Here is a 13,811-nt window from a genome sequence, read left to right as displayed (position 1 = left end):
AATTTGATTGATTAAATAATTAAGATCTAGCACTCGAGAGAGAGATTGAAATTATGATTAGGAAAATCACATCGTCATATGTTTATAACGTGCAAAAGACGTATAACTCTGGTGAATCCATAAAAAGAACCTTGTTTGCATATATTATTCGTTACGTGATTTTGAGTAGATATATTAAAATCAATACTAGATAATACAGTTTTATTTTTCACTTGAAAAATTAAATAGAAAAATTGTGAGTTCTTGATTATTAACCATGATGCGATTTAATGATATGTTAGTCAATTTTAAATTAGCATAGGGGAGACCAGGCGAATCATATCTCTAGATTAATAACTTATTGAATTTCAACTGCGTGCTAAGAATTATATGATTTGTTATTCTCTTTGAATTGATTATAAACTATCTTTCGATTTTTCTAAATAAAATCGAGACTATTTTAAATGCAAGCACTATTATATATATTTTTTTAGTTTACACTCCTCGTGGGAACGATACTCTACTTTCATATATTAAACTTGACAACCGTGTACTTGCGAGCAGAAAATACGCAACACTGACGCTCTTCTTGTACAATAAAGGAGAAACAAGATTGATAGGAGGAAGTGGGTCAAGCAATAAGATTTGTCTCTGGACTTTGGCCAATGAATCATTTAGACCCATGAGAAAGGCCATCATATAATCCATTCGAAAATATGCTTCAATTTTCTTTACTTCTTCACAATCACACCGACCGCAATTACACACGTGATGGAAGTTTGTCATTTCTTCCATAGAGCCTTGAGTTTTGTGAATAAACACTGACAAGATCTTGTTCTTGAGGCAAACTAACCATCTCATGCCATGACTAAAAAACTCGTGGGCAATTGCTTTGTCAAACTCGCTCTTTGAGATATTGCCATATTTTTGCTGCCGATTTAGCGAAGAGGATGATGGCTGAAATTTCTTTTGGAACAGAATTTAAAATCAATGAGATGATGATATTATTTTTGCAAGTCCAGTAATGTATTTGAAAGCTTAGTGGTTGACTTATCAATAAAGCGCCCAGTTTGTTTTTGATAGAAAATGCGATATTCATCGCTCGATTCCAAGAGGTGTAATTCTCTATCGTAAGATCTTGAGAGACTAACGTGGGGCTTGGATTGTCTGGATGATGCATAAAGTATGGGTTCATCGAATCCTCAATGGCGGACTGACCACATAATAAAGAAAAACCAGACTCATTTGCGAGAACCATAGATGGATTTGCTTGAAACAATACTGATAGACAATTATTAACAAAGAACTATAGAAGAACGATGTATTGACCTTTTAAGATTACGATCAACATATGTTGCCACCTGAAAGCTCATCTGATACCATATCGCATTAAAAAAGAAGCCGAGTGAGGAAGATTTCATTCATTGAACAATGAATAGAAGAATGTCGGTCTTCACGTCGGGGTTCCTTGGTCAAGATTTTTTTTGAGTTTTGGATGTCGGCCTTTGGATTGGGGTGCCTCTACCTTGAATTATTACGAACTATGGATGTCGACCTTCGAGTCAGAGTGTCATGTCAAACCTGGATCCTATGCTTGATCAAGGGTCTACTACTGATGATTGGATGAATTTTTTAAGCCACGCTTCATAAAATATTTTGAGAATTTTAAGTTGAGGAATAATTGAGGAAAAAGTTGAAATATTTATGTGATGGCGTCTTTAAAAAATGTGTAAAGTTATTTTCGAAAATAAATTAGGCCAAGAAAGATATATTTTTATATGTTGAAGTTTTGAGGAAAATATTTAATGCATACATATTATTTGTAATATTTAGAACTACATGTAAGTTCATTAGCTTTCATCGATGCAGGTAATGATGACCGATATAGTGCTGGCTAGAGAGAATTGGTGGTTCAGAGTTGATGACACTTATCCGAGTCTTTTGTAGTTTCCGCAGATGTTTAATTTGAATTTATGAAACATTTTAGTCGAATTATTTTATTTTTAAGTATGATTTTTATTTTAAGAGTTTTATTATGGATATTATTGTTATTAGGATAAAATTTTCGCTACATTTTATTTAGAAATTACGGACTTTACATGAATACTAAAGATGCCAAAGTAAAAATCACTGTAAAAATATTTATTATATAATGGGTGCTTCAAATCTAACACACTTTTTTCATGTGAAGATGAATGCATCGTCTCCGTATGTGAAATCATTAAAAACGTGGAACAAAGACTGACATCCTGGTAAAAAGAAATTTAAGAAAGGGTTATCTGGGAATTTACAATGTAAGAACAATTTTGGTAGATATAAAAAAACAAATGCTGACTAGAATCCAGCTACCGAGTTCCATCCATCGCAACTCGTGGATATAAATGAAGTCACTCCCCATGTGAATATGACTTGAGTTTATGATTGTTGTCACCTGAGATTTGGAATGGAGATCGAAATGGATTGCATCTACAAGAACCCAAATGCCCCCATTGAAGCCAGAGTCAAGGACCTCCTCTCCAGGATGACTATTCCAGAAAAAATCGGCCAGATGACGCAGATCGAACGCAGCGTCGCCACCCCATCCGCCATCAAAAATCAGTTCATAGGTTCATTTTTAATTAGTTGTATAAGTGTAGTCTTTATTTTTATAGCAAGAAATGCTTTGACATGATGTAATTATGGGAGGTGGCCTTTTTTTTTTTTTTTTTGTGATATCTGTCTGTTGTGTGATTGCATTTGCAGGGAGTGTGCTGAGCGGGGGTGGAAGTAAGCCATTCGACAATGCGGCATCAGCTGACTGGGCCGACATGATTGATGGTTTCCAGAATGCGGCCTTGGAATCAAGGCTCGGCATTCCTATTATCTATGGGACGGATGCTGTACATGGGAACAACAATGTCTATGGAGCCACCATTTTCCCTCATAACATTGGTATTGGAGCCACAAGGTCAGCAGGTTTTTGTGCATAATGTTTCATGATATCAGGCTAGCAAATATTTATGTTATTCTGCAGCCGAGAATTGTAATTGTTTTCTGCCCTCTTTTTAATTTTTTTTTTTTAATTATTATGATTGCGTTTTATACATTAACTGTTACATTTTCATTTTCATTTTCATATTTTATTTAACTGATTGAATGGCCAAAAGGTCTGGTTGTTTGATCTCAGGGTAATCGCCAACTCGATATGTTGATTACCTTTTCGCACTTTTTTCTCCATCTAGTTGTAATTTTCATGAAAAACTTCTCTTTTTTCCCCTTCTGGATTGTGGGTGTGGAGTGTTGAAACAAGAAACAATCCTGAAGTGCACCTCAGATTATTTTAAAGCAAGTGTAATGTTCCCTAATCAAGTTAGATACAGCAAATATGAGATTAGTTAACTGCCACACATAGTTGTTATAGAAACATAAATGGAAACAACATAATGATGCATCTTCAAGTAAATCCATTATTTTCTAAAACTACAATTTTTGGGGTTCGTGCATCTCTTCCAAAATAAAATCCATTTGTTATGAAATTAAACGCAATGGCATGCAATTTGGCAAATTTTTACCAGTGGAGTCAATAACACCATGCTTGATCTGACTTCGCGTCATGAATTCACACAACAAATTGATGCAGTACGTATGTGAATTACTATCAGGTGGTTTAAGGGTACCTGTGGTTGTAAGTTAAATATATGTAGGAGAATGAATGTCCAGATCACAAGAGAAGGTGAGGAAGAAGAGTTGGCACTTTCTTTTTGGTTAATGGATTTCAGTTTTGGAGCATGGGTAATTTAGGCAGTTCGAAGCTAAAATTACATCATTTCCATTCGCCCCTAAACGTGTAATGTATTTGAAAAGAGATGAAAATTTGAAGCGGTTTTCTACATTTATCTGTTCTGTTCCCACAAATGGCACAGACTAGAAAATTCCTATCTTGATTTTATCTTTATTGTTTCGAACTAAGTGACACAAATGATATACAATGCTATGCATTTATAGAGATGCTGATCTGTTAAGGAAGATTGGGGAGGTCACAGCTCTTGAAGTTAGGGCAAGTGGGGCCCACTATGCCTTTTCTCCATGTGTTGCTGTAAGTCATGCACTCATCAATATCCAACCATTCGACACCAAATCTTAGGCTGAGCTAAATGTTCTCTTATAGTTGTATAAAGGTTTTCTTTCTTTTGAAAGTGGAATTCTTATAATTTGTGATAAGAAGTATTTTAGTGTGATTTCATGATTTTCAACTTGTAATGAATGACCTTTATAAAAAAAAAAATTGTCCGGGTTTGCTGAGCTTTGAGTGATAGTGGACTGGTGCTGGCACCACTTCCTTTTTTTTCACTTTCAATTCCATTTCCTTGTTTCTCTTTTCAAAATAAAGTAACAATGTGAATTTTAGATGAGGTTTTGACTGTTGCTAAATTTTAGTATCTTAAGCCAAATGATTAATTGGGTAAAGGAAATTTCTAGCTTTTATTTAAAATCAGCAGGTGGCTGGTTTGGCTTCTGTTGTTTCCTACTCAAAAGTTGGAATATCTTTTCAAAGAATTTTTAAAGTGCATTTGATTTGAATTTTGGAAGTTGATGTAACATTTTGTTGTTTAAATTTGTGTTTGATCTAATATTTTGTATGAGATTGAGATTTTTAAAGATATGGAATTTTTTTTTGTGGATGTCGGTTTATTGGGAATATTATACAGATTGCGAAAGTTTATTCTGAAAATGTAAAGAAGTTGTTTTCTAAATACAGCAAAAACTACCAGCTGGTGGACTTTCAACTGGAGATATCTCCGGTTGATAGTTCAAAAGTAAAAGAGTGATCTTTTTGTGATAAGAAAAGTTATTTGGAAAATTATGTAATAAAGAAAAAAGAAAATAAAATTCTTTGTGCCTGTAATTCACATGCTTGTGTTTTATATAGTGGCCTTATATATTCAGTAAAATGATGAGCAGATAATCTAACAAAATGTAAATGTTCCACCGGAATAAAGTTTGAAGTGTAAAAATTGGAAAATTAGGATAATATTTTATAGACCCATAGTTACAAAAAACTAGCGAGCTTTATTGCAGGATATAATATTGCACAACTATGTGGACTTGGCTTTATTAATTCTGCTTATTCTTTCCCTAATTCACGATTAAAAAATTTGAATTTGAGAAACTTCTTTAAATGACAGGGGTAAAATGAAAATTGTGTCCCCTAGTCGCTAGGCAAACATTGAAAGTTTCAGTCCATTTAGTTCATTACACGAAATGTGGATGTCCGTGTCATGTTCTTGGGATGTTAGTACTCTAAATTTTGATCCATTTGAAATGAATGTGACATTGAGTTATTCGGATACCTGAGGGATTGACTTGGTCATCTTGGAGTTCTGATGTATGTTTTCTATATATTTTGCGTTCTTTCCCTTTTTGATAAACTTTTCAGAAACCTAGACTTTTTGGAGCAGTTGCATTTTTAGCTAATTGGTTGTAGACTTTTACTTTTGTTATCAGCGCCCATTGTTGCATAAGCCAGTACCTAAGTACTGGGAAACTAACTCATCCAAAGCAGGGATAGACTTTGAAGCTCAGTTATGTTAATTAATGTATTACAATACAGTAGATCACTATAATGTATAATTTTATTTTTTCTTGAATGATCATTATTCAGCACTGATTTTTCAAATATATTATCTTAGGTTAGCAGAGATCCCAGATGGGGAAGATGCTATGAAAGTTATAGCGAAAAAACTGAAGTTGTTAGAATGATGACCTCTATCGTCACAGGGTTGCAGGGACAGCCGCCTGAAGGGCACCCCAAAGGCTACCCTTTTCTGGCTGGAAGGTTAAAAATGAAATTATCTTTACCTTTGTCATGTATAATACAACTTTCTAGAATGTTTTAACTTGGATCTTGATCACTTCACAGTAATATTGTATGTCCCGAAGACAGAGATTTCCGAATTTTTGCTAATTCAAAATGGTTATAAAACCATTGACCCATTTTAAGACATGCCTGCTATACCTTGTGGGTTGAAAACTACTAGATGACACTTTGTACGTAGACACTCTTGTTCATATCACAAAGTGCGCAGTCAAGCTCATTTAAGCATGCATAGTTACCAAGTTTAATTCTAGACTAACCATATCATTCGTGCTTAAATGCTATATGACTTGAGTAATCAAAGCTATGAATATGACAAAATTACTAAACATCTAGTTAAGAATTTTTATATATGTGAGTGTAATTTTAAGTATTACAGCAGGGTAGTACTTCATTCGCAAAAGTGTTCAATTTTCAAGCTAGCTATATGTTCCAATTGGTTCTCATTTAAAAATATTCTTATGTAACAAAGCAAAGGGTAAAGTGGTTTGGTTAGCAGGAATTACAAAATATGATCAAATGACAGGCGGTTTGCGAAATATTATCATATGCAAAATGGTAACGAGATCTTATAACAGAGATATGACAAATTATATAATCGACAATAAAAAAATTTAGAAGGACTTAAGCGGTAGCTCACTTGCTCCCAGTGTAGATCTTCTTCCCACTCGAGTATGTTCTCATGCCTTAACATTTATTCTAGACCAGCTAAACTCCCATTGTTCGACTGAGGGGAAAAGTGACAGCCTACATATTCCATTTCTCCGTAGAATTCTACCCTTGTTTCACAATATAAATTCGTCCTCTGATGATACATATTTGTTTACTTTGACTCCAGAAAAAATGTTCTTGCTTGTGCGAAGCATTTTGTCGGGGATGGAGGAACTAAGAATGGTACGAATGAGGGTAATACAATAGTATCATATGATGAATTGGAGAAAATCCACATGGAACCATACTTCGATTGTATTTCTCAAGGGGTTTGCACTGTAATGGCATCATATTCTAGTTGGAACGGAAATAAATTGCATTCCAATCATTATCTTCTCACAGAAGTTCTAAAAGAAAAGCTGGGGTTCAAGGTAAATTTGACTTTTTATGTTTATTGTGTGTCAGTTCGATCTCATTGTCTTGAGTTTTCTTAGACTGGTGTCCAATTTTCTTTAAAAAAATTTAGTACGCCACTTCGCTATGTACAGAGTGGAATGGGCTGTAATGTCCCACCAACTCCCAAGTTCTGGAAAATATATTTTTGTATGTGTAATATGCGCAAAGTTTTGAAGAAATTGACCTGTATATATTGAACCCATTCTTGTTAAATTTAACTAAGCATTTCATATTTTATTCAAAATAACCCTATTTAAAATTTTGCCCCCTCTCGTCCCTGGGTTGTGGGGTTCATCCCTGCTTTCACAGTACTTCATTGTTAATGTTACTATTAATAAAACTAATGATTTATCTGCTTCCTTTCCTGTTAAATTTTCTAATATATGCCTGAGAAACTTTTAATGTATAAATTTGTCATTAATCATTTTTTTTTTAATCGTGTTCGTAAATCTCTTCAGGCAAATATTTTCATCTCTAATTTTTCCAGCCTAGACATAGATGTTCCACCTCTTTGCTGCTTGACAAACTTTCATAGCCAATCTTTCGTTGAACACTTGCGCAGCTATTCATGAATTTTTCATGCAGATATATATCAGTAGCTGCTGTATGAACTTTTTACTTATTACATAAAGTTCTATCTGCTGCAGGGTTTTTTGATTTCAGACTGGGAAGCATTAGACCGTCTTTATATTCCTAATGGCTCAAATTATCATCAAAGCATTATGTCCACTATAAATGCTGGAATTGATATGGTAAAAATTCTATGTGGTTCCATATAGCCTGGTACTAGCTAGGTCTTCTTCACATAATTTATCTCTCTATCAACTGATATTGGCAGGTCATGGTTCCTTTTAGATATGAACTATTTTTGGAAGAATTTTTGTCTCTTGTTGAATCAGGGGATATACCTATGGCTCGGGTTGATGATGCTGTTGAGAGAATCCTGAGAGTCAAATTTGTTGCCGGAATGTTTGAGTATCCCTTGACCGATAGATCTTTACTAGATGTGGTTGGTTGTAAGGTATTTCATTCCTTTGTATCCTATTGACGTAACTACTTAGATTAATGCCAACGGTGAAAGGATGAGACTAATCCTCGTTTCAGTACACCTTAATCCGGTGTTGTCTTTATTTATTTGCGGAATTGAAACAGTATCGTTGCAGTTCAGAAACTTTACATTCGCATCATTTTAAGAAGGTTGTTACTATTTTGTGATCCCCTACAAGGATTTTCCCCGATAAGAATTAGATCAGATGAGCAAATATTTCTATATCAAGCTCATGATACAATATAATTTAATCAGTAGTTTAACTTGATCAATATAATGTCTTATGTTTTATATTCGTAAATTGTCAGAGCTGGATATAGATTAAGGACTATTAGTGGCTGAAAATTGTTTGCTTGTTTGCTTGCGAATAAGCTTTGAAGGGGAAACATAAAGAGAAAAGCAAAATACGCGAGACCAGTTTTTTCATTCACTTTCATTTTTAGAAAACACATGCTAATTTCGGAAGCTTTTGATATTTTCCACAAGAAGTCATGAAATTATCTATAAAAGTGCTTTATTCTTGTACTTTATTTCAGATTAAAGAAAACATATAAGGAAAACATTAGGTATGAATGAGGAACTTAAATATCTTTGACTCTCTTATTAAAGGTTCTCCGCTGCCAATCGTTTTCATCTACCTGTTTTGCTACAATCATAATCTGTCATTTGATTCTTGTCCAAACATCAATTGATGTTAGCTTACTATCATGATCCTCTCCAAATCACTAGCAAGAGATTTGCAAAACTGAATTAGATTTATGTTCCTGTTTTTCAGGCACATAGAGAACTGGCACGTGAAGCTGTTCGCAAGTCCTTGGTTTTGTTAAAGAATGGAAAGGATCCAAAGAAACCTTTGCTCCCTCTAAACAAGAATATTAAGCGAATTCTTGTTAGCGGTACACATGCTGATAATCTTGGGTATCAGTGTGGTGGGTGGACTATTACCTGGGAGGGAACAACTGGGAGAATCACAGAAGGTAAATTGGGTCTCTAGATAAAGTTTTGTCATGTTTTAGCTCTAAATTTGTACCTATTATTATTTTCTAAGTATCCAACCAATTATCAGTTTTACTGATTGTAGATTTATTCAGTTCTGTCCTCTATTCATTTCCCACATGCATTTTAGCAGAGTTCTTTGCCATGACGACCATATTTTCTCCTTTTCTAGTTGTCGATTTGATTCTTGTTTTGGATATGGTAAATACAAAAATCTGCCGAGTTTACAAGTTCTGATATAAAACTCATATACTTGTTTTCTAGGCACGACCATCTTGGATGCAATAAAACAAGTAGTGGAAGATGAAACAGAAGTGATATATGAACTGAATCCTTCTTCAGAAACATTTTCTGGTCACGATTTCTCTCTTGCTATTGTAGCAGTTGGTGAGGGTCCATATGTTGAATCTGGTGGTGATGATCCCGAGCTTAAAATTCCGTTCAACGGAGCTGAATTGGTGAGCTTAGTCGCTGATAAAGTTCCGACATTGGTTATTTTGATTGCCGGAAGACCTTTAATTTTAGAGCCATGGCTATTGCAAAAAATAGACGGTCTAGTGGTTGCGTGGCTGCCAGGAAGTGAAGGCCAAGGAATCGCAGATGTTGTTTTCGGAGATTATGGATTCCATGGACGACTTCCCATGACGTGGTTTAGGAGCGTTGATCAGCTTCCGATTCATGCGGGGGAGAATTCATCCGACCCTTTGTTCCCTTATGGCTTTGGGTTGAATTATTAAATGTTGGTTAAATCTCATATACTTTTCAACAGCGTCAATAGACAATGTTTTCACCATAAGACAATTTTTTTTGGAGAGTTTTGCATTATTTCTTGGAATTAAGTTGGAGAAGCAATTAATATTTTCATTATCAAGTAGTATATATACATCTATCTAATATTCTATCTATTTTCTATATAAAAGCATGAATAAGATTCTGAATTGTTTCTTTACTTTTTTGTCTGTGATATTTCTAATTTTTTGAGGCTGACTTTTGGTTTTCTGAGCATTCAAGGATAGGACGTATGATCATTAATTAATTAAATACTTGCTCGTTTTTGGTGTTCTAGGAATTCCAAGGAATACGAAAGATAATCATTAATTATTATTAATCAACTTTCTAATTATTATTTAAAAAAACACCTTTAATAAAAAAAATTATATATATACTTTTATTACAAATATACACATTTAAGTGAGAAAACCCTTCTCCATTCCCATCTTCACGTCGACGTAAAACTTAAGTGGAGAAGAATAGAGGTCAGTCGCCAGGGTTCATAGGAGGTTTAGATGCCCCAAGAATTTTGATCATGTTTGGAGCATCTTCTAAACAACCGGTCTTCTTCGAGCCATCTATATTCCAATCTAAGGCAAGATTATTTCGTTCGTTTGGACATATCAATGAAATCATTTTATTTTCATTGTGGATGCGTATATTTTCATTATAACGGTTTATGATATTTCGAAGAGTTTTGATGTGTACGTGAGAAGAACAATTTTCTAAGCAATTTCACGGCACTTAGATATTTATATATACGTGTATATAGGTGTGTGCAGATTGTTCTACGTGGGTGTGTGCAGATTTATATGTATATGTGTTGGGATATTCGGGTGACTCTCAAAGTTCTGGGCCAAAAACAGTTAGTCCAATGGTTGTGGGCTTGGGCTATTAACAATCAGTTGGACAATTGCTAGTGCCGTGGAGTCAGTATACTCAAGGAGAGAGACTATATATAGACAGTTGGACTCCGAGAGAAGAACAACGAGAAGAAAACACGCTTGAAGAAGATATACCAGGGAGGACTCTGCACAAAAGCAAGAAGGAGAGTTGAAGAAAGGTTTTGAGGGTACAATCTCAATTGTAATCCAACTTAGTTTCTTGGTGATGCACTTGTAAAACTCTCTATTATTTCTAATAAAGAAAGCTGCTCCTTTTCTGCCGTGGACGTAGGCTATTCAATAGCCGAACCACGTAACTCGATTGTCTTCTTTATTGTGTCTTTCGTAGACTTGATCCGTTGTGAGTGCATGAGTTGTGTGCTATGAATCGTGGTCAATTATTCTAACAATTGGCGCAGTCTGTGGGAATCGAAGCCACATCCACCAAGATCAACAAAATGGGTTCTATGAAACTTGATATCGAGAAGTTTTCAGGAAACAATGACTTTGGCCTTTGGAGAATCAAGATGAAGGCGATTTTAATACAGCAAGGATTAATAGAAGCACTAAAGGGCGAAGATGCAATACCAGGTGATTCGAAAGAAAAGATGCAAATCCTCGCCAAAGCACAAAGTGCCATCATGTTGTGCCTTGGAGATAAACCTCTAAGGGAAGTTTCAAGAGAAACCACGGCCGCTAGCATGTGGAATAAACTCGAAAATCTGTACATGACGAAATCCTTGGCCAACCGATTATATATGAAGCAACATTTATATTCATTCAAGATCGGAGATGACAAAAAGAAATCTGTACAGATTGATGAATTCATCAAAATACTAGACGATCTTGAAAATATAGATGTGAAGATGGAAGATGAGGATAAGGCTCTAATCTTGTTAAACTCTCTCCCAACCTCATATGATAATTTACGGGATGCCATGCTATATGGCAGGGAAAATACCATATCTCTTGAAGAAGTTCAATCAGCTGTACAAGCCAAGGAATTACGGAAGAAGATCCAATCAAATGGACATATTCAAGGTGAAAGTCTTAACATCCGAGGGAGGAATAATTTGAGACCCTCAAAACCTGACAGAAATCGATCAAGACCCAAAAGCAAAAACAGATACAGATGTTTTCTACGTCATAAAGAAGGGCATTTTAAAAGAAACTGCCCTAATAGAAGAAATCAATCCCAAGAAAGACCAAAGGACAATGCTGAAGCTACTGTGGCCTGTGATGGCTATGAATCTGCTGAAGTACTCTCAATAACAGAACAAAGTACTTGCAACGATAGGATACTTGATTCAGGATGCTCGTTTCATATATGCCCTACTAGATCATGGTTTGAGACTTTCACAGAAGTTAAAGAAGGACTGGTATTACTGGGAAATGATTTATCATGCAAGGTGAGGGGCATTGGTTCCATAAGACTCAAGATGCATGATGGTATGCAGAGAATTCTAAGTGATGTAAGATATGTCCCCGATCTCAAACGAAACTTGATCTCTCTAGGGTCACTTGACACAAGTGGATACACATATAAAGCTGAAGGTGGTATACTCAAGATTCAAAAGGGGTCATTGGTGATTATGAAAGGACTTAAAAGGAACTCTCTCTATATACTTCAAGGATCGACAATGGTAGGCATGTCTGCCTTGGCACAAACCTCAAAAGATGTAGAAAAACTCTGGCACCTCAGGCTAGGACACGTCAGTGAACAAGGATTATCAACATTTATCAAACCAAAACCTGTTATGTGGAGATCAAGTTCACCACCTTGAACAGTGTGAGTATTGCATTCTTGGAAAAGCCAAGAGAGTAAAGTTCTCAAAAGGAATTCATACCACAACGAGACCATTTGAGTATGTTCACTCCGACTTATGGGGCCCCTTGAGAACTCCAACACATGCTGGAGGAAGGTACTTCATGTCAATTGTTGATGACTTCACAAGAAGAGTATGTGTCTTTGTTCTGAAAACCAAAGATGAGGCACTGATCAAGTTCAAAGACTGGCTCACTGTCACTGAAAATAAACTTGACAACAAGTTAAAATACTTAAGGACGGACAATGACTTGGAATACATGTCACAACAATTCAAGGAGCTTTGTAGAACCAAGGGAATCACAAGACACATGACAGTCAGTGGCACTCCTCAACAAAATGGATTGGCCGAGAGAATGAACCGCACCCTCCTTGAAAGAGTAAGATGCATGATACTAAACGCTGGACTTCCAAAAACCTTTTAGGGAGAAGCCATAACCACGGCATGCTACCTAATAAATAGATCCTCGTCTAGTGCAATCAACTTTAAAACCCCAATGGAATTGTGGAATAACAGGCCAGCAAATTACTCAAAACTAAGAGTCTTCGGGTGTCTAGCCTATGCTAATTTTAAGCAAGACAAGCTGGAAGCAAGGGCTAGGAGGTGCATCTTCATTGGATATCCAGAATGAGTTAAAGGGTACAAGGTCTGGAACCTTGAAAGCCATGGTCCAAAATGCTTCAATACCAGAGATATAACTTTTAATGAATTCAAAATGGGTTATCAACAGAAAACAAATGCTCCTAGTGAAGGCAGCTTGATCGTTGATGATATACAAGTTGAGGTGGAGCCCAAACAAGACACCCCAATCATAGAGAAAGAAATAAGACATGAGTCAAGTCCGGATCAAGAAGTGCATACTCATCAAACAGAACCTGACTTGGGGACCTACAAATTAGCCAGGGATAGGCAAAGAAGGGAAATAAAACCTCCGGACAAATTTGGGCATGCTGATATGATCCATTATGCATTAACAGTAGCAGAACAACTGGAGCATGATGAACCAAGTTCATACGGGGAAGCAATATCAGGAAAAGATAGACATAAGTGGATCAAACCTATGGATGAAGAGATGACCTCCCTGTACAAAAACAAAACCTGGAAGCTTGTGAATGAACCTAATAACCAAAGAGTGGTTGGATGCAAATGAATATACAAAGTTAAAGAAGGAATGCCTGGGGAGGAAAAGACAAGATATAAAGCACGGTTAGTTGCAAAAGGTTTCACGCAACAACAAGGTATAGACTTCAATGAAATATTCTCCCCCGTGGTCAAACATTCCTCTATCAGGATGATCCTATCTTTAACAATACAATTAAACCTTGAGCTCGAGCAACTTAACGTGA

The 13,811-nt window shown here is 35.7% G+C and overlaps 1 protein-coding gene across 1 annotated transcript; it reads left to right on the top strand.

Annotated features, from left to right (window-relative positions):
* The first annotated feature begins 2,304 nt into the window (after positions 1–2,304).
* LOC140839345 (uncharacterized) lies at positions 2,305–9,873 on the top strand. The gene is made up of 9 exons (XM_073205982.1): positions 2,305–2,585; positions 2,722–2,926; positions 3,964–4,054; positions 5,649–5,794; positions 6,672–6,915; positions 7,588–7,692; positions 7,779–7,961; positions 8,764–8,965; positions 9,249–9,873. Exons 1-9 carry the CDS (start codon positions 2,423–2,425, stop codon positions 9,719–9,721), a joined length of 1,812 nt encoding a protein of 603 aa, XP_073062083.1. The 5' UTR covers positions 2,305–2,422; the 3' UTR covers positions 9,722–9,873.
* Positions 9,874–13,811: the final 3,938 nt, after the last annotated feature.

The sequence above is a fragment of the Primulina eburnea genome, chromosome 8 (assembly GCF_022965805.1).
Source record: "Primulina eburnea isolate SZY01 chromosome 8, ASM2296580v1, whole genome shotgun sequence".
In the NCBI taxonomy this organism is placed as follows: domain Eukaryota; kingdom Viridiplantae; phylum Streptophyta; class Magnoliopsida; order Lamiales; family Gesneriaceae; genus Primulina; species Primulina eburnea.
This window is presented reverse-complemented; position numbering and strand designations above follow the sequence as displayed.